At 36.3% G+C, this 26,705-nt stretch overlaps 1 protein-coding gene across 2 annotated transcripts in view; it reads left to right on the top strand.

Annotated features, from left to right (window-relative positions):
• The first annotated feature begins 5,552 nt into the window (after positions 1 to 5,552).
• The window catches only part of LOC128649926 (uncharacterized), a 433,711-nt gene continuing 412,558 nt past the window's right edge, over positions 5,553 to 26,705 (top strand). For both annotated transcript variants that reach the window (XM_053703485.1, XM_053703484.1), the window contains exon 1: positions 5,553 to 5,619. In XM_053703485.1, the coding sequence (XP_053559460.1) occupies positions 5,565 to 5,619 (55 nt within the window). In that variant the 5' untranslated portion in view covers positions 5,553 to 5,564. The remainder of the gene's footprint in view (positions 5,620 to 26,705) is intronic.

Genomic DNA, 26,705 nt, shown 5'->3' with positions numbered 1-26,705 from the left:
CTCCAGGATTATGCTTGCACATACCTGGACAACATCGCAGTCTACATTGATACCTGGGAGGACCACCTGGTCTATTTAGGTACCATTCTGGACCGCATCAAGGCTGCAGGTCTGATGCACAAGCCAGAAAAGTGTATGGTAGGGCGCTCGGAGGTACAGTATTTTGGGTACTGAGTAGGCTGTGAGAAGCAGCGGCTGGAGCCGGCCAAGATTGAGGCAGTTGCGAACTGGCCAACCCCCAAAACCAAGACCCAGGTCTTAGCTTTCCTAGGGACAGCATTGTACTTCTGCAAGTTTGTCTCCAACTATAGTGCCCTGGCCAAACCCTTGACTGACCTGACGAGAAAACAGTTACCCTGGCAAGTCCTTTTGGTCCCCAGAGTGTGAGGCCTCCTTCCAAAGCCTAAAGACCTCTCTAACTTCTGCCACAATCCTGGCTGCTCCTAACCCATCCAAACGTTTGTGTGTCCATACAAATGCCTCTATGTTCGAGTTTGGAGCAGTGCTAAGTCAGGTGGATGAGGAGGGCCATGAACACCCCGTAGTCTATATCAGCAGGAAGCTATTGCCCAGAGAAGTGGGCTACGCGGTGGTAGAAAGAATGACTGGCACTGGTGTGGGCCCTTAAAAAACTGCAACCCGTACCTATATGAAAGGGCCTTCACCGTACTCACGGACCACAACCCCCTGGTCTGGCTCAAAAGAGTTTCTGGGGACAATGGACGACTATTGCAGTGAAGCTTAGCCTTGCAGCCCTTCAACTTCCCTATTCAATACCTGCCGGTGAGGAGCAATGGGAATGCTGATGGACTCTCCTGGCAAACTGAATTGGAGTAGCTTACCAGACAGCCCCATGTCGACCCGTGTGTGGATCTAGCTGGGTCTGCCGGACTTTTCAGGGGGAGCTCTGTCACAGATATTGGGCTGCCAAGGCTACGCCCCCCCCTACTACCTGGCTCACTAATTTTTTGCATCAGTTTTGGCCTTTTCATGGCTTACGGGATCTCCCAGACTCTTGCTGTCTCTTGTTCTACTGTTTGCACTTCATCCTGGAAGAGCTGATCGCCGGGCTCCTGGAACTACTGGTCGGCCAGATTACCCCTGGCGACCGCTGACATTTACCCCAGGTTGCTCCAGCGGCTCTTTGCTCCAGAGTTCTGCTCTTTTGGGGATTGGTACCCCCTAAGGAAAGCAAGAGGTGGGGTGATTGCCGGAAGGGAGCTCCCTTGGGAACTTGGGGTTTCCGAACCCCCCTCTTTAACCCTACTCCCCCTGGATTACCTTTGATCCACTGCCCCTCTGGCCCGCAGAGACGGATCATGGATCTGGGGGTCAGATAAGACCTTTATCTTGATGAGCTGGGTGCATATAAGTGTGTGTGTTTCACAATAAAGTCTGTTTGTGTTTCACCTAAATACTGGTTTTGTCTGGTTATTTGGTTGGGCTCTGGCTATAATCACTTCTCTCTGCTCTATAGCTACAAGTTCCAGGTACAGGAAAGACCCTCTTGGCGAAGCTACCCAGTCGGGGTAGCCGGTGTATGTCACAACTTAATATAACCATGTTGGTTATGCAAAACTGGGGAATGGGTAATAAAAGGGATTAACTAGCTTTTTAAACAATACAAATTCTGGAGTAGACTATTTAGGCAAGCATCTATGGTGTCACATGCTTTAAAAAGGTGGATTATCAGTTTTGCATCAACAAACATGATAGGCTAATCATTCTTTGCAATAATAACCAAATTGAATCTGTGATAAATAGGGTTGCCACCTCGGCCATGTTTTCCTGAACACTTATGAGTTGCACATGTTACACGGTATACAGACGGAAACATGAATTGCACCCCTGGATAAATAGTGATCCAGGACAGAATTATTCATATTCCTCCCTGCAGCATGTGTAACTCATAAATCTCCAAGAAAACATGGCTAATGTGGCAACCCTAGTGCTAAACCACCTTAAGGGAATACAAGAGTGCAGGCTACCCCAGTCTGCACATGTGCAAACAAATTTTGTGCTATATCTGGATATTAGTTTTTTTATTGGTTAGCAAAAGTTTTTTGTTCCGGGGGACAGGGAAATCATTGAAAAGAATAAACATAAAACAATATACTCAGTTGGAAAAATAAAGCTGCAGTTTTCAATGCAAAATTATTCTTATGTATAAATGTTTATAATCAGGTGGTTTACAATTTGTGTTTAGTGTCCCTTTAAGACTTTACCAGAACAGTATACATTGAGATTATACGGACCCACAATATCGTCATCATAAATTTGTGGTAAATCGCTAAAAGATAGTATATCTTACATGATTGATTTGCCCATCACTGCTTGAGATTAAATAACGAAAATGTATTTATGGTTCATTAATGTTTTTTTTTTTCATGTATACTATTTATTTGTCATTGTTTGACTGTGATATATTCATTTAAATAAAGATTTTACATTTAGGAGGCATCCCATTTTGAGCATTTATTGAGACTCAACAGTATCCTGTGCACAGAGTAATATATATATATATTGGGAATAAATATTAATAAATATCTTTGATACTTTTGATATCTTTATCTTTATAGCGCCCTCATTTTTTATATATTCTTGTTTGCATTTGACTCAATAGTGAAGGAATTGGGTTTTTATGAGTGGTGTGATATCTAGATCCTAGCACAATACTTGTATTTGTATTTAATAATTTCAGTGAGAAACCCAAAAGTTGTGAAAAAGTTAACAATATTTTTTATTTGATCGTATTTGGCAGGGAAATTGTGGTATGAAATATATCAAAATGAGCCTAGATTAATACCTATATAGTTTTGATAGGTTAAAAACAAAACAAAACAAGGGTCTATTGTTGTTGTGATAGCAAAAAATCTCCGGTATTTTGGGCAAGTTCTTTTCTGAAAGTTCTGGTAGTAAAGGGGTTAAACTGTCATATTGATTAGTATTGCTTCAAACCTGAGAAAGAGGAAAACTCTCAAAAGCTTGTCTTTTAAATATCATTCTGCAATACTTTGGTTATTTTTACATCTGGTCTATTGGACTAAGACGGCTAAACCAATCTGCATTATAACTTATCAAAACATAAACAAAGACTCGGTTTGTTCATTTGTTTTAACCTTTTTTTTTTTTAAATGAGTTAAACGTGCCTACAAATAAAAAATAAAAAAAATCTGCTTGTGTTAAGAAAATTGTGCAAACTAATTTTGCTAATTTCGAATAAAAACACGCACTTGATTTGTAGGTCAACACAAAATACTTTGCAGAGGGAAGAGGAAACAGTGCACCACCTATTAAAGTACCATTACAAGAAGATTAAACAATTGTGCGTGGGATTTTTTTGTGCTGTGAATGCAGACGGAAAATATATTATAGTAATATGTCCTGCAGCATGTTTTACTAAACTGTGGCCAACTTAAAAAAAACAATATGTGCAAAAATTGCTCAGTGTAAATACATTGGGATTGCATAAAGCTATATTTATTTCTTGATTTTATGACTAACTAGTGCCGCACAAAAACGCGTAAGGACTCCTCCCCTCCGTTCCTGTCTGATGTTTGATTGTGGTTTTTAACAGTTCCGAATAAACAACAAGCTTTACCTTGATTCTTTGAGTGCCGCCTTCTCTCTCTTGTACATCTATATTTCTTACATTTGCATTTTATGATCTGTTATCTTTCCTATTTTCCTCTACTATATTTCTTACGGTTTTCTCCAGGGCAAAATATGCAGACACATTTGCCGTAATATTTAGCATTAAAATACCATTGTCAACCACCTTAAGAGACCAAAGTCAACTATCAATTTCAATTGTGTGTATGTATATAATATATATATATATATATATATATATATATATATAATAGCTAGATAGATAGATAGATAGATAGATAGATGGTTAGATAAATAGATAAAGAAGTGTGTATATATAGAAATATATATTGCTGCCAATAGTGGAATATTCTGCTGTGAAAATTAAAGGGACAGTTTACTCAAAAAAATTGTTCCCATGTGTATTAAATTGTTTACAAGTATTTCATAACCTTTATATTGGCATTTGAAATAGTTTATTTAGCCTGTGGTATCCCCACCCATCCAGAAAGTTTTTGGCCTCAAGGCCAAGCTATGTTAACACAGCCAGTAGAAAAAATTACACTCCCAGTGGGTTATAGAAGAGATAAGGTAATACATTGTTAATTTTCCATTGTTCTCCCCAAGTACTGGTGATTGGTTTATGAACAGATAATAATAAGATAAAGAAGCCAGTATATGTACACAGTGTGATAAAGTAATGAGATCTGATTATACCTACAAGCTCAACCCATTTTATTAGGTTGTGGCTTCAAAACACAAAATCAGCTTATTCATATACACAAATAAACCTTAAAGCAAATCTCATACATTTTATACTCTGCAGCTGGTAAAAAAAAAAGTAAAGGAACATATTAAGGGAAAAACAATTTTAGAGTATACTGTCCCATTAAACATTTTTTGAGATTATGAAAAATGTTACCCAAGGAACAAAACTGTACACTACATCACAATATCCTATATATTCTATGTTATGACTTATTTAATAAACAAGACATGGTAATATTATAATACTATAATTAAGCCCCTCACATAGATAACGTACATGCAAGACAATGTACACTATTCGGAAATATTTGTATTTTTGTTTTTCAGACTAATAATTTGATTTCAATTCCCCAAAAGACAGAGTAGCCTTAAAGTGCCATAAAACATGTTGAGATCTGTGCATATCCTAAAAAGGCTAATTAAGTAAAAATAGTTTTCAAAATAAATGTTTAAAAATTGCTGGCAATTATTTTAAAATAATTTTCAAAAATAAGCAAAATTAGTTACTTAGCCATGCTGTCTGGAGTAGTTTGATCCACCCCCTCCTTATCAGTGTTTAGCTTCAGAAACACAGGCATTGTATTTCAACTGAGTTCATAGCAGCTTATTTGCTTCTATGCATGCTCCAGCAGATAATTACTGTTAAAGTCTGCATTCTACCAAATCAAAGGTGGATAAAGATGCTGCTATAAAAGGAAATGTGTAGGGGATGGGGGCGTTAGAGCTGTACAATTTGGAAACTTAAAAGAAAGGGTTAATGGTGAGGCACTGCAGTATAATTTTGCAGGTAAAGTAATTACAGTACATATTATTATATTTTGTCTCTATCCCAACTTGTTGTATGTCCCTTTAATATCACACATTTTCTAAATGATTAAACAGAGTTTTCCTAAAGATTTAGTGACCTTTGTTATAGATTGAAGCAGTATACAAATAGTTAGTCACATTTTTCGTTTTCTTTTATTAACAAAAACATGTCTGTCGGCCAAATTAAAACAAGTTCCTGTAAAGTATTTAAACAATACATCCCCCATGTCCTGAACTCCCAAAGGGAGTCAGTGTATTTCCTCCAGTTCTTTATCAGTCCTAAAATAAGCATTGAGGGCGTGCCACTACATACACCTTTTCCACATGATAATTAAGCCTTGTGCTTCTGGAAAAGAAAAAAAAACTGTCCCACAATGTGAGAAAGGTCTCAGTGAACCATGAAGCCCCTAAGAGCTGCTCTGCTGTTTGTAACTGCAATAAATCTATTCCCAGGTAATTTTAATCATTTTTTCATTCAGCCTTTTCTTTTTCCCCTGTGACTCCTATGGGCTGTTTCTCTCTAATGTTCCTTTCATACATACTGTTTTGCATACATTTTGCTCTGAGTTTCTAAAACCTTAAAATACTTTCTGCAACCATGATCCAGACTATTCTGCATATGAGATTAAGACTCTACAAACATACGGATGCATTACATAATGATGTCAGTAATTATGTCAACATAGAGTCAAGTTAATCTAAAGACAGCAGTTCAATTAGAAAATATGTTTAGGTTTTTCATGAGAAATAGTTGGATTTGTATGATTTTCTAAGAATTTCTATTAATATTCTTCTAGACGACTTAAGCATCTGTTTGGGACATCTATATTGTGTAATTTATGTGGTTAATTTTGGTTTCTTTAATTGAAATATGTTTCACTGAACAATGATAACATTTTTGGTTTATATTTGTGTGCATACTGTGGATGCATTTTTTAATACAATTTATAATACTATAATGGCACAAATGGGTAGTATTGACTTTACTAAATAAGAGTAACCTAGTATTAAATGTAATTTTTGTTTATTAACATAATTTAAAATGCATTGGCAGTGCATATATAAATGTACTACATTTTAACTCCCAAATTAACTTTTATTTCAATGTAAATGACACCTTTATAATCTTGCCTTTATCAAAAGTTTAAAATGATATGAAACGCGTTGAGATTGGTATAAAGCTTTACCTTTTATTAGATTCATGCCTTTACATGTCCTTATAGGGACCATTGATAATATGATTGGTGTTATACTTGCAAGCTGTTTGTTTTGTTTATTCCATGATAAATCATTTTAATTAAACAATACCATGTTTTGTTTTTCCAAATGGGATTAAATAGCAGCCTAAAGGGCTATTAGTCTGCTTTGTTAAAATACAAACCATATATAAAAAAAATCTTTAATAAGAGAGTCAATATAAAATAAATCTTTTATAAAACTTATATTTATTTACAGTAAGGTCTAAGTATAGAGTAAGCCTTATGAGTCTATGGTGAAAATTATATCTGCAGGTCTGTTTTTTTTTTTACCTGTTCACCTGAAGTGGATTTTAATACTTGTTTCTTTACCACAGGGTTTTATTTAGACTTCTATAAATCTCATGAGACTGAAGCATTGTACTTATCACAAAAACAACTAAAGACTAGAAAATCTGTGGCTAATTTAGGAAGATACTAATCATTGTATGTTTGAATTTAAAGTTTGCATACTACTAAAGCTATGCTGTGGTCATTTGATCTTTTAATATTCACCTGCCATATGCCAGTTTGATTAATCTCAGCTATATATCATGTGCTTCATAAAAAAGTAACTTGTTGCTATAGTTTTAATATTACGCGTTTTTTTCTTTGTTTTGTTTCTTCTCAGCCTATTGCAAGTTAGTAAATGTATCAATTTTTCAATCTTCCATATGACACAGCTGCTCTTAAAGGCACATGTAACTCAAAATGTGTCTTTCATTCAGAGTGTAAAACGTTTCCAATGTATTTCTTTTTTTAATGTACGTTGTTCTCTTAATGTCCTTTGTCAAAAAGCAGGTAGGTAGTCTCTGGAGTGTGCACGTGTCTACAGTATTATATTTCAGCAGTTTTGCAGCAATACATTTAACAAAATGATTCATTTGCAAGAGCACTATAAGGCAGTACAAAGCAAATCATATAGTAGAAGTAAATTGGAGCCTTTTTCAAAAAATGTTAGCTACATTATGAAAGAATAAATTGTGATTCCTTGCCCCTTTAAACATATTAAAAGCTGCTTTTCTTGGCAGAAAATTTTAGAAGTAAAAGCTTTTTCATTTCTAATTGAATCTAATACAAACATATCAGCTGTTAATGTTTCTTCATAAGTATTTGCTACTTATTTGTCTATTAGCCAATGAGAATTAGAATTAAGTGCCTACTAGCAAAGAGGCATTGGTAAGAAGTACATAACAGATACTGATGTATTAGTTTTAAACTTAAATAGCTTTTTTTACCTCACATTTGTTCAGCAAGGAAAAAAAATCATTGTGTTTAGGTGCTATCTCTTCACATAAATGCAGTATGTTTTTGACTTTTACTCTATAAATATAATAAGCACAACATTTTTTTTATAGTTTTTTTTTAGTTTATCATTTAAAGTGAATGTAAATTTTGCAGTTTTAAAGAACATATATTTATTCATAGTCAGTGTATTAGTGAAAACGCATGATTTTTTTTTACCAAATTTGCAAAATATCACTATATATTTTATTTTAAAACTTATCTCCGTTTTCGCTTGTAGCTCCTCCCATCCATTACTTCCTCTATTTATTCCTCATAACGTATAGAGCAGTCCCACCCGCTCTATGACGTATTTGAAATGCTCGTTCAAGATGTATTGTTCTTTTGCGCTTGAGTTTAACATCCACTGCCTAACTGCCTAATCTAATCCACTGCCTAATCGTGGACGCGCAGAGCTTCTAAATCAAAGAGCAGTTTGTTTACGCATGCGCATACAGAAAGACGCATGTGCATAAATAAATAGTGATGTACACGAAAAGGGGCTGGACGCCACGGGGTATGACTGATTATTAGTTGACTACAGTGTCAATCAAGGTTATAAACGTGGTCTAAAATGGAGGGCGGAGGAAGCGAGCAAGAAGATTCACATTAAATAAGTATATAGATCGATATAATTGAACTTTTTAAAATAAACGATGACTTAAACTTAAGTTAATTTTTATTGATAAACATTTTCAGATTGTGCGATACCATTGACTTTACATCCACTTTAAGATAAAACCATTTATGTTATTAACCAGAAAACAGGTGACCTAATACAAATGAAGATGGACAAATAAAAAGTCTTTAACTAGCACCAATGTAAACAGAGTTGTTAATACATTATATTTTTTTAAGGATTCCCTTTAAATGATTCACATGTGAAGGGAACAAAATAATTACCAATTGGAGTATACAATTAAGAATTTTGTAATAATCATGAAAATAAAAATGACTCACCTACTTGTTAATGGGACACTGAACCCAAACTTTTTTTTTTTCATGATTCAGATAGAGGGGCCCATTTATCAAGCTGCAGGCTCGCTAGAAACACCAGTTATGAAGAAGCGGTCTAAAATCGGGTTGATTGACACCCCCTTCTGGCGGCCAAATCGGCAGGGGGCGGTGTTGCACCAGCAGATCACAAGAGCTGCTGTTGCAATGCTGAATACGGAGAACTTATTGCTCTCCGATTCAGCGAGGTCTGTCGGACCTGATCCGCACTGTCGGATCAGGTCCGACAGACCTTTGTTAACCCCAGAGCGTGCAATTGTAAGCAACTTTCTAATTTACTCCGATTATCAATTTTTTTTATTTCTCTTTGTATCTTTATTTGAAAAAGCAGGAATGTAAGCTTACGAGCTGGCCCATTTTCAGTTCAGCACCCTGTATAGTGCTTGCTGATTGGTGGCTGCACCAAAGTGCTAAACCAAAAAAATAGGCCGATTCTTAAAGGGACAGTCAACACCAGAATTTTTGTTGTTTTAAAAGATAGATAATCCCTTAATTACCCATTCCCCAGTTTTGCATAACCAACACTGTTATAATAATACACGTTTTACCTCTGGAATTATCTTGTATCTAAGCCTCTGCAGACTGCCCCCCTTATTTCAGTTCTTTTGACAGACTTGCATTTTAGCCAATCAGTGCTCACTCCATGGTAAATTCACGGGCATCAGCTTAATGTTATCTGTATGAAACACATGAACTAACGCCCTCTAGTGGTGAAAAACTGTCAAAATGCATTTAGATTAGAGGCAGCCTTCAAGGTCTAAGAAATTAGCATGTGAACCTCCTAGGTTTAGCTGTCAACTAAGCATACTAAGAGAACAAAGCAACATTTGTGATAAAAGTAAATTGGAAAGTTGTTTAAAATTACATGCCCTATTTGAATCATGAAAAAAAATTTTGGACTTGACTGTCCCTTTTAAGCTTTAATTCCTGCTTTTTCAAATAAAGATACCAAGAGAAAGAAGAATAAAAAGTGATAATAGGAGTAAATTAGAAAGTTTCTAAAAAATGCATGTTCTATCTGAATCATGAAAGAAAAAAATTGGGATCAGTATACCTTCAATTTTGGAGTAAACCTTAATTTTGTTAATCTATTTATTAAAAATATTATTATTATTATTATTATTATGATTATTAGTAGTGTGCTAATAGATTTACCGCACTCTATAGGGGTACGATAAATAAAACAAGACCAGGTAAGGCAGACTGGTAAGCAGTGTCCTATAGTCTTCATATTATGCCCTATTCTCTATAGTACATCTTAGTAAAAAGTAGGCATGTGCATTAGTTAAAGGACCACTCAATACAGTACAATTGCATAATTAACAAGTACATAATAAAAAGACAATGCAATAGCACTTATTTTAAATTTAAAATAAGCAGTATTTTTTTTTTTCTGGGAAATGATTTTTTCTCCCATTTTCCGGACCCCTATATCATGTGACAGACATCAGCCAATCACAGACTAGTATACGTATACCCTGTGAGCTTGTGCACATGCTCAATGGGATCTTGTTCCCCAGAAAGTGTGAATATAAAAAGACTGTGCAAAACTTGATAATGAAAGTAAATTGGAAAGTGCCTTAAAATTGTGGGCTCTTTATAAATAATGAGTTTATTTTTTTTACTTGAGTGTCCCTTTAACTTCTAATCTATTGTATCTGGATTTTCACAGATATTTGTGTGTTGAACTTTAACACTGATAAATTCAATCCCCGAAAATAGTATTCACATGTATTTTACAAACTAATGCACATGCCTAGTAAAAAGAAGTGTAACATTGTTTAAATACTGTGAGTTAACAGATTTGATACTTTGTTGCTCCTTCAGTGGGCACATCTGTCTGTTATTAATTTCACTAAATTTTGTTCAAGTGCTTATGTATTTATTTTAAACAGGACACGCACGCGCATGTTAATTATAGGACTATATATCACTGAAATAATAATTTTGTAAAATGCTGCAGATAAACAAGAAAAATGGCTGATTCTGATCACTTTGAAACTGAAAACGAAGCATCATCAGCCGTTTCATGGCAATTATTATCAAACAATAGATTGTGATAAACCCCTATGTGTTTTACAACTCCCACACAGATGTTTTACAGAGGTTTCACTTGGGGGTTGATCACAATCCTTTAGAAAAGTTTAGCAAATGATTTATGTACTAAAATCCCCGTTGACTTTAATGGAGTTTTTCAAAAGGATTGTGAATAAAACCCATGGTTCATAGGTAGGATAATCAATGCAAAAATGCATTACAATATCCCTTTTAAAGCAATTTTATTGGTGCATTTATTTTCTATTCAATATTATTCTTATAGTGTAATAACTACATAGATATTATGTGACAATTAAATCACTAGGGTTTTAAAAGAATGGCTTAATACGGAAGGCCACTTTAAATTTGGCATCAGGCTGCATATACAATATTGGATTCTACTTACATTAAATTGCAATTATTATTATTATTATTATTATCATCATCGGTTATTTGTAGAACACCAACAGATTCTGCAGCATTAATTACAGGTATGCTTTGTACTTTGTTACAAGCTCTTTGTGTGGAAATGCAATATGTAGGTCGTACACAACGTCTTATTAAAAAAAGAATTTTGGAACACTTACACACATTGACTATCCTTTCTCCACTACTCCAGTTTCTAAACATTTTAAAATGCAACATTTTAAATTTCAAGATATTCAACACATATTAAGACCAGTGAGGGTAAGTAGTAAATAATAAACATGAAACATTTTGGATATTTACTTTGTAAACACGTACTCCCCAAGGTCTTGATATAGTATGGGATGTTAATATATTTTGTGATATCTGAGACAATGTCTTACACAAATGATTAACAATGTATTGTTTATTTTATCATACACTTCTGATATATGAGATGTTAAAAATAAACATATATGTTGCAGGAATATCAATGTATCAGAAATATTTGGCTTAAAGGGACATGAAACTCACATTTTTTCTTTCATGATTTAAAAAGAGCATACAATTTTAAACAACTTCCTAATTTACTTCTATTATATAATTAGTTTTATTCTCTTGATATTCTTGGCTGAAAAGCACATCTGGATAGGCTCAGTAGCTGCTGATTGGTTCCTGCACATAGAAGCCTTGCGTGATTGGCTCACCCATGTGGATTGCTTTTTCTTCAACTAAGGATATCTAAAAAATGAAGCAAAATAAATAATAGAAGTAAATTGTAATATTGTTTAAATTTGTATTCTCTATCTGAATCGTGAAATAAAAGTTTTGGGTTTAGTGTCCCTTTAAAGTACTAAGCAGCAAGCCTGCTTTCTGTAATGTAAGAAGAAGTGGTCACCAGACAGCTGCTTCTTCCTGTCTCTGCCACCTTTGAGTTGGCAGATATAAATCACCCTTAAAGTGAAATAAGGGATAAATCCCCCTTAAACTCTCCCCTTTATGAAATCAGATCCGGAATGTTAGTGAAATTTTAGATGGAATTTAATTCATCAGCTGTAATGAAGTTGCACTATAACTTACTTTTTCATATAGATATTCAGTTCAAATAACCCACGCTCCGCCACACACTTCAAAAGTCAATTTTTCTGTGAGCTAAAGGTTTGAATTGTTCTCCAATCAGTGTTCTAGCAACAACAAAAGTGCCATATGGGGGGAGTGTTGTGGGGTATTTGAATTTCATATCTATATGAAAAAGTAAGTTATAGCGCATCTTCATTACAACTGATGAATTAAACTCCATCTAAAATATCACTAACATTCCGGATCTGATTTTAAAAAGGGGAGAGTTTTCCATCACTTAAACAAATTCATTTGGGGTGATTGACAGTCCCTTCTCTCACACTATTGGTTGTGTGAGAGAAGGGGGGCAGCATTACACTCTCAATTTGTGTGTAATGATACATGTAGGCAGCGGACGTATAGTTTTGGGAACCTTATCCGCACCCTGCTTAGTACATGAGGCCCATAGTCTTGGTCTGTAGTGGCATGGAATTGATTGTTTAGGTCTGATAACTGTAATAAATGAGATTAGAAACAGAACTGGTTAGTGAAACCTGTATGATGTGGACTAATCTAGTGACTTGTATTGTTTCTATAGTGCGTGCTTTTGGTGTAAGAATAAAAGTAATTTTTTATATAGTAGTGGTGCGGCATACTGGTATTTATTCTGTATTACCCTGACTCACTGAGAAAGTAATTTACATTTGTAATACAGGGTATTATTCTCATAGTGACATCCTGCAATAAAAACACCAATATTATGTGACAATTTAATGATTACTGTTTTAAAATATTTTTCTCTGTATAGATTGTTTTATGTTAATATTATTGCTATAATCTATTGGCTTGTTGCTTTTGCAGTCATGTAAAGTTAATGATATTGTTTCTACTCCCACTGCTTTTCAGTTTAATACACTTGATAAATTTAAAAGATTTGGTTTCACCTGTTTTAAATTAGTATATTTCTCACACTACTGAAGTTGTTTCATAGAATAGATGCAAAATGGAAACAAAGCAACAGTGCAACTGGTCTGCTTGAAGGGAGAGGACATTTTAATACAAAGCATTATGGGCTAGATTACAAGTTGAGCGCAATTGAAGTTAACACATGTCGGGTTAAGGCGTCCTCAGAGCTCTGGTTAACTGTTTTTGAAACAAAAAAGTGTCACAAAACACATAAAAAATACATTACAAAATACAGATATAATTATAATAACACCACGTAATAAAAATTATTAAAAAAAAAATATTGCACAAAAAAGTTTTGTAGGACTTAAAGGTGTGAGGTCTCAGGTGTTAGAGAAAAAAGGCTGTAAAGGGATTTAACATAAAGATACATACACATACATATACATGTCTAAATATGTATGTGTGTACGTGTATGTATGTATGTGTGTGTGCGTGTGTATGTGTGTACAGGGAGTGTAGAATTATTAGGCAAATGAGTATTTTGACCACATCATCCTCTTTATGCATGTTGTCTTACTCCAAGCTGTATAGGCTCGAAAGCCTACTACCAATTAAGCATATTAGGTGATGTGCATCTCTGTAATGAGAAGGGGTGTGGTCTAATGACATCAACACCCTATATCAGGTGTGCATAATTATTAGGCAACTTCCTTTCCTTTGGCAAAATGGGTCAAAAGAAGGACTTGACAGGCTCAGAAAAGTAAAAAATAGTGAGATATCTTGCAGAGGGATGCAGCACTCTTAAAATTGCAAAGCTTCTGAAGCGTGATCATCGAACAATCAAGCGTTTCATTCAAAATAGTCAACAGGGTCGCAAGAAGCGTGTGGAAAAACCAAGGCGCAAAATAACTGCCCATGAACTGAGAAAAGTCAAGCGTGCAGCTGCCAAGATGCCACTTGCCACCAGTTTGGCCATATTTCAGAGCTGCAACATCACTGGAGTGCCCAAAAGCACAAGGTGTGCAATACTCAGAGACATGGCCAAGGTAAGAAAGGCTGAAAGACGACCACCACTGAACAAGACACACAAGCTGAAACGTCAAGACTGGGCCAAGAAATATCTCAAGACTGATTTTTCTAAGGTTTTATGGACTGATGAAATGAGAGTGAGTCTTGATGGGCCAGATGGATGGGCCCGTGGCTGGATTGGTAAAGGGCAGAGAGCTCCAGTCCGACTCAGACGCCAGCAAGGTGGAGGTGGAGTACTGGTTTGGGCTGGTATCATCAAAGATGAGCTTGTGGGGCCTTTTCGGGTTGAGGATGGAGTCAAGCTCAACTCCCAGTCCTACTGCCAGTTTCTGGAAGACACCTTCTTCAAGCAGTGGTACAGGAAGAAGTCTGCATCCTTCAAGAAAAACATGATTTTCATGCAGGACAATGCTCCATCACACGCGTCCAAGTACTCCACAGCGTGGCTGGCAAGAAAGGGTATAGAAGAAGAAAATCTAATGACATGGCCTCCTTGTTCACCTGATCTGAACCCCATTGAGAACCTGGGGTCCATCATCAAATGTGAGATTTACAAGGAGGGAAAACAGTACACCTCTCTGAACAGTGTCTGGGAGGCTGTGGTTGCTGCTGCACGCAATGTTGATGGTGAACAGATCAAAACACTGACAGAATCCATGGATGGCAGGCTTTTGAGTGTCCTTGCAAAGAAAGGTGGCTATATTGGTCACTGATTTGTTTTTGTTTTGTTTTTGAATGTCAGAAATGTATATTTGTGAATGTTGAGATGTTATATTGGTTTCACTGGTAAAAATAAATAATTGAAATGGGTATATATTTGTTTTTTGTTAAGTTGCCTAATAATTATGCACAGTAATAGTCACCTGCACACACAGATATCCCCCTAAAATAGCTATAACTAAAAACAAACTAAAAACTACTTCCAAAACTATTCAGCTTTGATATTAATGAGTTTTTTGGGTTCATTAAGAACATGGTTGTTGTTCAATAATAAAATTAATCCTCAAAAATACAACTTGCCTAATAATTCTGCACTCCCTGTATATATATATATATATATATATATATATATATATATATATATATATATATATATATATAAATGTGTGTACATATGTATTTACTGTAAATATTTCACATTCCAATGTTCTGCACATAGCTGAATATATTCTAAGTATTTCTAAATAGATATAAATATTTATATATAAATAGATTATAAATATTTATAAATCAATATTCCTATAAATATCTGTATATATCAATACCTATATATAATAGTGTGTGTACATGAATGTATGTATGTAAGTGTGTGTATATACATATGTGTGTATATATTGGACTGGACAAAATTATTGGCACTGTCAATTTAATATTTGGTAGCAAACCCCTTTGGAAAAAATAACTGAAATCAATCACTTCCTATAACCATAAATTAATTTCTTACACCTCTCTACTGGAAAGTTTGACCACTCTTATTCGCCAACTGCTCCAGGTCTCTCAGATTGGAACAGATCCTTTTCCAAACTGCTGTTTTGAGATCTCTCCACAGGTGCTCTATGGGATTGAGATCTTAACTCATTGCTGGCCAGTTCAGTACTCTCCAGCGCTTTGTCTTAAACCATTTCTGGGTGCTTTTTGACGTGTGCTTTTGTAAGGTTATTCTAAATGGATCTATATGTAGAGAGAAATGCAACTTTATAAATTCTTTCCAACTTAAAAGATATTAGGATAAGTAACATAGGATGTAGCAAGTATAGCACAACAGTAACTAACTTTATTTACCATTGCTCTAAATTTGCAATTAATCTACAAAGATAGGAATTCATAAGGTTTGTACTCATTGACCTTATGGTTATTAATATCTCTCTGAATACATGTATATACATACTATGAGATATATTAAAGAATCGATCTAATAAACAGACCCAGAAGATAAATGGTAAGATATCATATAATACGGTAATGAAATTTCAAGAAGACATTTGATAGATATTCATTATCCTGCAGGAGAGACCTAAGCTCTAGGAATATACCTTGAATATGAAGTATGTGGAAGTCTCCTTTATAGTCTGCAGTAAACAAGACTTCACTGTGACGACTGCCAAGCGGTAATGAGTCCCTGGATTAGAGGCTGGAGTTTGAGTGTGTTCCAGTTCAGGTGTGACAGAGCAGCATTGTGAGCTGAGAGCAACCGGTTTCGTGTAACAGCTGATTAAGCAGTCTGGCTGTTGGTGAGGATGGCGTGATCATGCTGAAGGTTACACCTGGTATACCTCTGACGAAACAGGGATTAATCCGAAATAGAAAAAAGTTATTATTCCTTACCAAAATTCACACAAACAGGAGGGTTTAATCAGGAAATGGTTAGCAATCTGTATCCCAAAATTCACAGAGATTTCCTTGGAGGAGGATAAAGTGAATCTGTTCCTTATAACTGAAATGAGTGCTGGGCAGGAAACAATGAGGTTTTTAAAGTTCCAAGTAGTTTGGAAATGGTTTAATCCCTCTATTTAAAGGGGGGGGGGGGTAAAGTGAAAAGAACAACCCCTTAAAGGTGTAGTACATTACAGCTTTGGGTCATTGTCCTGCTGTAAGACCCATGACCTCTGACGGAGACTCAACTTTCTCACACTGGGCCCTACCTAGCAACACAGAATTCTTTGGTAGTCTTCAGATTTCATAATGCCATGCACACAGTCAAGACAGCCAGTGCCTGAAACAGCAAAGCAACCCCAAAACATCAGTGAACGTCCACCATGTTTGACTGTAGAGACTGTATTCTTTTCTTTAAAAGCCTCATTTCTTTTTCTGAAAACTGAAGAATGATGGGCTTTACCAAAAAGCTGTAATTTTGTTTTGTCTGTCCACAGCACATTCTCCCAAAAGAATTTTGGCTTCCTTAGGTAAATTTTGGCAAACTCTAATCTGGCTTTTTTTTTTTTTTTTTATAAACATTTTTTATTGAAGTTTCAAAACATCAAAAAAACAGATACAATAGACATAGATCGCCCATCAGCAATAGATATTATAGAGCACAACATACAATATTGTGACATGATGAACTACCTAAGAAGGAGAACTAAGAAAAGAAAACAACTTCGCCTCGCCTGTGTGTGCTAAAGCTATAGAGAGGTAGGGCTTGCCCACCTGAATATCAATCAGCATATTTAAGGTATAGTGTGACTGTATCAAGATATGGGTAGCTGTGTGAGGCGAGCTCATATAAATGGCATCTCGAACTATGCTCTGGTAATGAGGAGAAGACACGATGGGCAATGTAAAATGAAACTTCTTTTTTATAATGTTAACTAAAGGAGGGTCCCCACGACTATGTTGAGAGCATGCTATATACTATTCTAGTGTATGAATATTTAGAAGTGGGGAACTAGCATCTGTGGTATTCATACTTAGGACATAGGGGATAGAGAAGAGAGAGAGAAAAAACAGCAGGCCAGAGCCGCTCATAATATAGAGAAAAGCAGGGGAATAGAGATGGTATCCTCTACCAAAGAACAGTAGAGTAACCAGATGGGAGGGTAGATAGCGGGGGTGGAGAAGTAATTATTTCTATTGGGGGGTGTCTAGGGTCAGGGGCAAAGACCAAACAATGTAGAAAACCAAAACTATAACACCATTTAATCAGGGTCGAAACTAGGATGTCATCTGACTTATGCATGTGAGTGTAGGTATATAGCAGAGTATGCGAGCATTGATACATCAAATTTTAACCTGCTTAGCTGCAATAATGCAAGTTATATACATTGAGAAAGTCACCTAGTACTAGGAACTATAGTGGAGTGTACTCTTATATTAAAAAAAAAAAAAAAAAAAAAAGGAAAACACATAAGAAAAGTAAGTTTCCAAGTATCAGCATTCCCCTGGCTAGTTGCCTTGTGGCATGAGTAGATGTACCCACAGCCCAGCATAGATAACTGAAACAAGTACATATAATATGTCCTGAAATGGGTAGAATATGGAGAGTAGTGCATGGTCATTGGGGGTGTGCCCTCATATACCACCATGTTTACAGTCAAAGGTCAGAAGGGCAAACAGAGGGATGTTAAATGCGGCCAGAAATTATTCTACATTTCCTTCCTTATGCCCCTATCAGGCTGTAAAACTATATGAAGAGGAAGGACATGCATAAATAAGGAGAGAAGGAAAAGTTAACGTCTGTTAGCAATTTGGCCCATAATCAGCAGGCTATAGAAGCAAACCAGAACCTTCATCCTATACCAGATCTTGGGCTTAGGAGGCAATATAATAGGGATTCCTCTATATTTCCAGAATGTCCTATTAGGGAGATGTGAGAAGTCCAAATGCAGCAGTGTGACAGGCTGCAGTCCGTTGCATGCAAAGTCAAAAGCTTTATAGGAATGTTCTTCAATTCCTGTCTGGGGAGCTCCTCTAGTAAAGCACTGTATATCTCACACTTAGCTGCTCCCACAAGTGACTTCAACTTAGGGTGGTAGTCAGAACGTGTGCCACCGGTCCAAATCCTGATGTGAGGTGACAAACTTGCAATCTGTGAGGCGTGTTGTGGGGTGCTGAAGGCGCTTACTCTTACGCGGTGTCTTTTAACTGGTTCTAGGCAGGCCACAGCACGCCTCTGTTGCGAGATCTCCCTGGTAGCCTGAGGCAGATGTGCAGCCAGATCTCTGAGGGCTTGGAAGCTTTGCCAGAGGGCAATGTAATGGGCCGCCGATCTTTGCGGTGTCCTGTCCTCTTCTGTTCCCTCATGCGCCATGTCTCCAGCGGAAGCAAGGGGAAAGTGTAAAGACAGCGTCTGTGCGGGGTGACAGTCTACTGGGGCTATCTCCTGTTGTCGCATTTTAGTAAGTCTCAGACCCCGACACCCGATGTAAAGTGAGGGAGGGAGAAAGTAGGGCAAAAGAGGGGGGGGTTTCCACAGCTCTGAGCACAGGAGGCGGCAAAAGAGAGTAGTTATGCCAGGTAGGTGCGGTAGGAATTAGACCAAAGAAAGTCTGATTACCGGTTTAAATCCTGAGGCATTGATTTGTAGGTACAAGGCTTGCCACACGATCACAGCCTGGAGTAATTCGCCTTAGTAAGTGCGGAGACAGGATCCAAGATGGTGACTTGATTCCTCCATGGCCCAGAGCTGCTTCATACCGGAGCTCTATGCTGAAGCTTTCTCCTTCTAATCTCTGCCGTTCGAGCTGAATCCAATATTTCTCTGTAAAGTATGTATTTATAGGGATAAGAATTGAAGTTATGTTCTGGAAACTATGGCAGTTATTAGCTTAATATGATATAGGTTTGGAGAGCTCCATGTAGGTGCATCTGCTCTGCTTAGCGGTTGGCTCCGCCCCCCTAATCTGGCTTTTTTATGTTTCTGTGTCAGCAGTGGGGATCCTCCTAGGTCTCCTACCATAGCGTCCCTTTTCATTCAGATGGCGATGTATAGTGCAAGCTGACACATTTGTACCCTGTGCCTGAAGGTCAGCTTTAATTTGTCTGGAAGTTGATAGAGGTCCTTTATCCACCATTCGAATAATCCTTCATTGCAATCTTTGATCAGTGTTTCTCTTTTGTCCACGTCCAGGGAGATTAGCTACAGTGCCATGGGCTGTAAACTTTTTGACAATGTTGCGCATAGTGGACCCAGTAACATTAAGATCTCTGGAGATGGACTTGTAACCTTGAGATTGTCCATGCTTTTCCACAATTTTTGTTCTCAAATTGGTTTTAGCACACTTGAGAATATGGGATTCGGTTTGTGCGGAGTTGGGTGTTAGGTTTTTTTCCCACACCTTTTTTGCTCCATTGACTACGTTTGGCTTTCAGGTTAGCGTGCAAGCGATAACTTTTTATTTTCATCTTGTAATATGAATTCCACGACGCACAGAAATTTTGTTTCTCCTGGCACAGTTAACGCTCAAACGGGAGTGTTAAATAGCGATCCACTTGTAATCTGGCCCTTTATATTATTTGCATCTTAATTTTAGAGGGCTTGCAGGCAGATAATAAATTATCCATATTAAAACAAGTTACTCATCAGTGAGGCTTTACACTTAATATTTGAGCTGGTACTTATGGTTAATCATTCATGCCCAGTAAGAATGTTGTCTAACATATGCTATTATGTACAAAAGAGCAGGAAGTACAAATTGTGTGTAAAAAAGGGAAGTCTTGTTGCCCAATTAAACATTATATTAGTTGTTTGGCATGGCAAATTTAATTACAATAAAAAAAAAAAAAAACAAGCGTATCAATATGTTTTCTTTCAGTTTGCTTGACTATATAATGCAGTGATTAGTAATTTTTAAAACGATGCTCTGCTCGTGCTCAAGAAAATTTTTATATATATTCAGCTTTACTATTTCAGAGGCAAAGGGTCAAATATAGAAGAACCAAATTCATAGGTAGAAAACAATAAAACTCTTTGGGCTTTACTAATGTGACTGCCAAGAAACCCACATTTTATAAACACACTCTTCCTGGGACAGGATATGGCATATAAACAGAGCTGTATTCTTTAAACTGTAGTGTACTGTTACATGTAAGCATCAGATTTACATATATATATATATTGTGCGTGTATAAAACAAATAGAAATGTTGGAAAGCAGGTTTACAATTTATATCAACAATAAAAACACAACAAGATGCAGTTCCTAATTGCAACTAAGTATTGTGTTCTTCTATGACACTTTATAAAATGTCTAACTTTTAGCTAATTTTGTTATTTGTTTAATTACCTATATCCAATTATCTCAGTATAACCTATGGCCTGCCCGAAAATTGCTTAATGTTGCACTTTGTCCCTTGTTAGCACAGGATCTAATTGGATATTTGCCTGAAAGGAGCAAACTGTAAAAACATTTTCTTTCAATTCTTATTATTTCATAGAGTCCTTAGCTCTTTTAAAAAAAAAATATTTTTTTTTTTTTTTTTTACTATTCCTTATCTGCATGAGGAACTAAGTAAGCCTGGGACATTTTTACAGTAAAAATTGTAGACTTGTGCATGGCCGAAAAATTCGTTTCGGATTGATTTGGATGTTTTTGGATCGTTTCGAATTTGGAAAAATTTGAATGAATTTGTTTTGGATTCATTCGGATTCGAATAAATTCGGCTGGATTCGGTTTGGTTCGATTCTGAAATTCGGAATTTCGGTATGTGTTAGGTGGGATGTGCTGTGTATTAGATTAGTATGATGTACTGTATATTAGGTGTAACCCATAGCAGAGTGATATAACCTAATATACTGTACAATACTAGTGTAATCCATGGCCATCCGAATGTAACGAATAAATCCGAACTAATTCGGATTTATTCGGTACTACTGTAATTCGGAAATTCAAATCGATCCGAATTTAACAAATTTGGCCAAATTTAGATTCGGAACGAATCGAAACGCACATGTCTAAAAAATTCCAAATGATAGCAATTGTATTTTAATTCCTATGGGAGCCAGTGGTGTATTTAGGTTTTGGCGTTTCCAAAATAAATGTGTGTGTATGTTTATTTATTAAAACCTTCGAACACCGATTTAGTGAAACAATACTTCCCCAAACACAATAAATAAAAGAAAGGTTCAGAGCTACCTATAAACTGTAATCTCCTCCATGTATTATACCCTCCTAGAATTTAAGCTCCCATTATATACCTGTATGATACTTCTAAAATAACTGTAAGATTCTTACAAATATATCCACAAAAAAGTGCTGCCCCCTCCCAATCTGCTGTCTTAAGCAAGTGTCTTGTTTGCCTAGGCCAAAATACGCTCCTGATGGGAGCCGCTACAGCATAATAGCGCCAAGTATCCTGGCATCTTGCTTTTATGTGTGGTTCCTCTTTTGTTCATGGTACATTTTCAGTGCTGTAAGCATCTATTACCTATGCTGCGGCAGAGTTTAGGCATGGTAAAATTCTATGTAAAGAATAAAAAATTTGCATTTGATCCTACACATTGAGTTAACATTGAAAACTACAATTATCCTTAAAGGGACACTGAACCCAATTTTTTTTTCCATTCGTGATTCAGATAGAGCATGACATTTTAAGTAACTTTCTAATTTACTCCTATTATCAAATTTTCTTTATTCTCTTGGTATCTTTATTTGAAATGCAAGAATGTAAGTTTAGATGTGGGCCCATTTTTGGTGAGCAACCTGGGTTGTCCTTGCTGATTGGTGGATAAATTCATCCACCAATAAAAAAGTGCTGTCCAGAGTTCTGATCCCAAAAAAAACTTAGGTGCCTTCTTTTTTTAAAAAAGATGGCAAGAGAACGAGAAAAAAAAATGATAATAGGAGTAAATTAGGAAGTTGCTTAAAATTTCATGCTCTATCTGAATCACAAAAGAAAACATTTGGATTCAGTGTCCCTTTAACCACCACTGATTCAGACCTCGAACCCGATTAATCCTTTTTATGAACTTACACAACAGCAACAACACCTTTTTAAACACTATATTATAAATTGTAAGTTTATGCAATTATTATTATTATGATTGCTATTATTACTTAAAGATCACCAATATTTTACTCAGCTCTGTACAGAGCTATGCTACATATATAAGACTGACAAAGTTCTATGGAGCAGGTCTCTATTCTGCCGGTGTTAATGCCGTTATCAAGTCTAATTATATCAAACTCTATACACCAATGCTCATGTATTCAGCTTGTGGAATATTGTGCACTTTAAAAATTATAATAAATACATAAATAACTATCAACAACCTGAAACAAAACAAGAGAAGGACATTGCATTTGATCGAAATTATAGTTTTTTTTCTCAACATAATTATTTACAGAATTTTAGTTTCATTTTGTTAGCAATATCATGTTGCATTGTAAGAAGAAAAAAGTATAGAGGAGTGCTTTTTTTCCACTCAGTTTCCAAGAAGTATTTGGGCTCTAAACCCCCCCTTTACTCAAGAGCCCCTGACACCTATAGATATATTAGACAGTTCACCAATAAGAAGAAAAGCTCTAATATATAATCAAGGATAAAATCACCCAGTGTCTCTTTGGTGTCTGGAGACATTCTAGTTCCACAGTTGAGAATGCCATGAAAATTAAACTTAAGGGTGAAAAGATCCTCAGATTCTCAAGTGTAGCAGTGGGTGACTCCCCTATCATCACCTTGATGATCATGATAAATAAATCTGCATACTCATATGACCTCATTTAGAAATGAGAAGGATTTCATTTTAACTGAGATGCCCCAATGACTTTCTACATAAATTATAGACCATACAAAAAAATATTCACTAAACTTTATGGTTGCAAAGTAATAAAAGAGGATTGGGGAACACAAACTTGTATTAAGAGGTCTCTGTCTCTAAGAATATGTCTGAGACACTCATCTGAAAACCTCAGGGTGTAGCCGTTTACTTGAGAAATAAACAAAGCATAAATCTGTAGTATCTCAAATTGACCTCATCCACAGACCATATTTCCTTTGAGGAAGCTGCTGAAATTACTGCATCCTAGTATGGTTTTAATAATATGTTTTTAATTCTATTGAAGTCTAAATTATTATTAACATTCCCAAAGAAAAATTAGAGTAAGACTGAAATCTATAATTCTAATGAATTTTGTGATTTTGTCTTGTGCGAGCATATGATCAATATATTGCAATTTGCAGCTATCACAGTTTCTTATTGCATAATTTAACATTGCTAGTAGCTAATGTGCCTTCAGTTCATTCAAGTGATTTAAATAAGTCAAAAGCAAGCAACATATTCCCATGAGATGCAAAAATGATAATAAAATAATACAATAAAATACTGAAAATAATGTTAGATTAACTATGAAGAAAAGAACAAAAAAGAAGCTTTCTAGTGCAGCATTGTCGCATCAAATGTTCAAATAGAGACTCTACAAGGAAGGCAGCACTCAAAATGTGCTAATTCTCGCCAGATGGGATGTAACGGTGTCCCAGCTTACCGGGTGTAGGGTCGACTGCCTACGGCTCCTCCGGAGGTTATAGATCAGGAACGTACTCATGCACCAGTATAGGTTTAAATTGTTTATTTAAAAAAAACTGTAATACATCAATACAAAAGGGAAAGCAAAACAATCTTTGCTCCATAATAAGCAGAGCCGCTATGCGCTTTTCAGGCATACTAGCTGTTTCATATTTCGCCACCCGTGTCAGTGAGCTGGGACACTGTGATATCATAGCTGGCGAGAATAAGCACATTTCAAGTGCTGCTTTCTTGTGAGTACAATGGTTATGTCATTCTCTCTTGGAAAATTTGGTGCGACTTTGCTGCACTAGGAGGCGCCTTCTTTTATGTTCTTTTGCTGCAGAGTGAATGAGAGCAGCCGGAGTGCCAAGCTTGTATATTTGTGATCCTGATCAGGTAACTGGGGTCAATTTATGAAGCAGCAGATGCTGCTTCCGACCCACTCTGCTGGAGTTCCACCTGAAGCGGAAGTTAAGAAGCAGCGGTCCTAACTCCTTAATTCGTGGACAGCAATCAGCCCAATCAGATACGATTGGATTGATTGACCCCCCCCTGCTAGCGGCCGATTGACCGCGAATCTGCAGGGGGCGGTATTGCACCAGCAGTTCAAAAGAACTGCTGGTGAAATGATAAATACCGATAGCGTATGCTGTCGGCATTTATCAATGTGCGGCAGACATGATTCGCTATAGCGAATCATGTCTGTCCGCACCTTGATAAATCTACCCCTGACTCTATTGCTGTGGGAGAGACATTTTATAATATCAAGACTACAATTGTGATCTTTTCATCTGCTTTTAATGTCTGAAGAAAGACATTTTGGGGCCCATTTATCAAGCTCCGTATGGAGCTTGAAGGGCCGTGTTTCTGGCGAGCCTTCAGACTCGCCAGAAACACCAGTTATGAAGCAGCAGTCTAAAGACCACTGCTCCATAACCTGTCCGCCTGCCCTGAAGAGGCGGACAGAGCAGGAAATCAACCCGATCGGGTTGATTGACACCCTCTGCTAGTGGCCGATTGGCTGTGAATCTGCAGGGGGCGGCATTGCACCCGCAGTTCAAAAGAGCTGCTGGTGCAATGCTGAATATATCCGCATTCAGTGATGTCTATCGGACATGATCCGCTGATCGGATCATGTCGGTCAGACATTTCATAAATAAGCTCCTTTGGGTTTAGTAGAGTAGTGAGAGAGAACGTATGAAGGATTCAATTAAAAATTACATAAAAAGTAGAGGTTTTCATGTGAGGTGATGGTAGGGGGCTGTAGTTCTCTGATCAAAATGTGAGGAAAGACAAAAATCAGACACATTTCTTTTTAAATTAAATTATGTGGAAAGAATGCTCTTCTTTTCCCTTCCCCCTCCTTTCCTGACTAAGCCTTTCTCTCTTTTCCCTTTAAAAAAAAAAATTAATAATAATAATAAAGGGCACTAATATCCCCAATACATAGCACGTAATGCTAGCGAAAAACACTCTGAACAACTTATACATTATAAAAAAACAAAAAACATTAAACTCTCTGTATTTATAGACTTATTGGGTAAGATACTAACTCAACTTAATCCTATAGACAATCCAATGGTTCTATCTCTAGAAATGACCTCTTTTGTGTGATAGTATAGTGTCCTCTTGTACTTTTGCTGCTGCGTGCAAAGGATGATAGTCTGTTCTTTTTCACTTGTGCTTTTCCTCATTATTTATGTGCAGAATCAGTATTCCCAGAGCAATTCTAACTTGGTTATGCCCACATCACATGCAATGAGGAAGTGTTCAGAAGCAATATGATTTAAAGGGGTGCACAACCCATCATTTCAAAGAGGAGATTCTGCCCTTTATGTGAGCTACAGGTTTCTCTAATATACAGGTGTCTGCTGTAAAATGTCACCCCAGCATCGGGCACCAGGAAAATTTGACTGAAGGGGTGATGAGTATTATTAAATGGTTATTTTCCCCAATAAATGCCTGGGGGGAAGGAATGTCATATTTAAAAGAGAAGCCCCCTTTTCAAAGATGAAGTCAGGCCCTGCCTGTGTCACTTGACTCCAGTCATATTTTTTATGGAGGGAGATTTATGTAGCACTTATCTCTACCATGCATTACTTATGAAATAATTAGAGGGGGTTTCCCTTGTTTCTCAAAGTATATACAAAGTATAAAATAAGAATTTTTTTGGTGTATTTTGTTTGATTTGTATTCTTTTTTTAAAATAAGAATTTAGTGTACTTACCTTACAAAGGTTAGTTTTTTTTATAAATTGCAAGAAGGTACAGAGTGACAATTTGTTTTATCTTCTATCATTCAAATACTACTTTTTAAAGAAAAACATAGGTATAAGATCTTAACACTTGGTGTTTTGGAAGAGAATTTATGCTAAACATTTAATCACAGAGGCCTCAATCTTAATCTATTTGCCAATTTGTGGGGATTTCAAACACAGAGGCACTTTTTCAAAGTTTGAGCAATTGCTAGGCGTTATTCTTAATATGGGATACTCCATGTTCAAGGTGAACACAATTCAATGCCTGAAAACTTTTTCACAGGTTTTCTGGACCCTTTTTTTTTTTTTTTTTTAAATCAAATTAGATTCCCAAAGGGACTAGATAAAATGCAAAACTGGCCTATTTG

This window comes from Bombina bombina, chromosome 2 (assembly GCF_027579735.1).
Source record: "Bombina bombina isolate aBomBom1 chromosome 2, aBomBom1.pri, whole genome shotgun sequence".
Lineage (NCBI taxonomy): Eukaryota > Metazoa > Chordata > Amphibia > Anura > Bombinatoridae > Bombina > Bombina bombina.
This window is presented reverse-complemented; position numbering and strand designations above follow the sequence as displayed.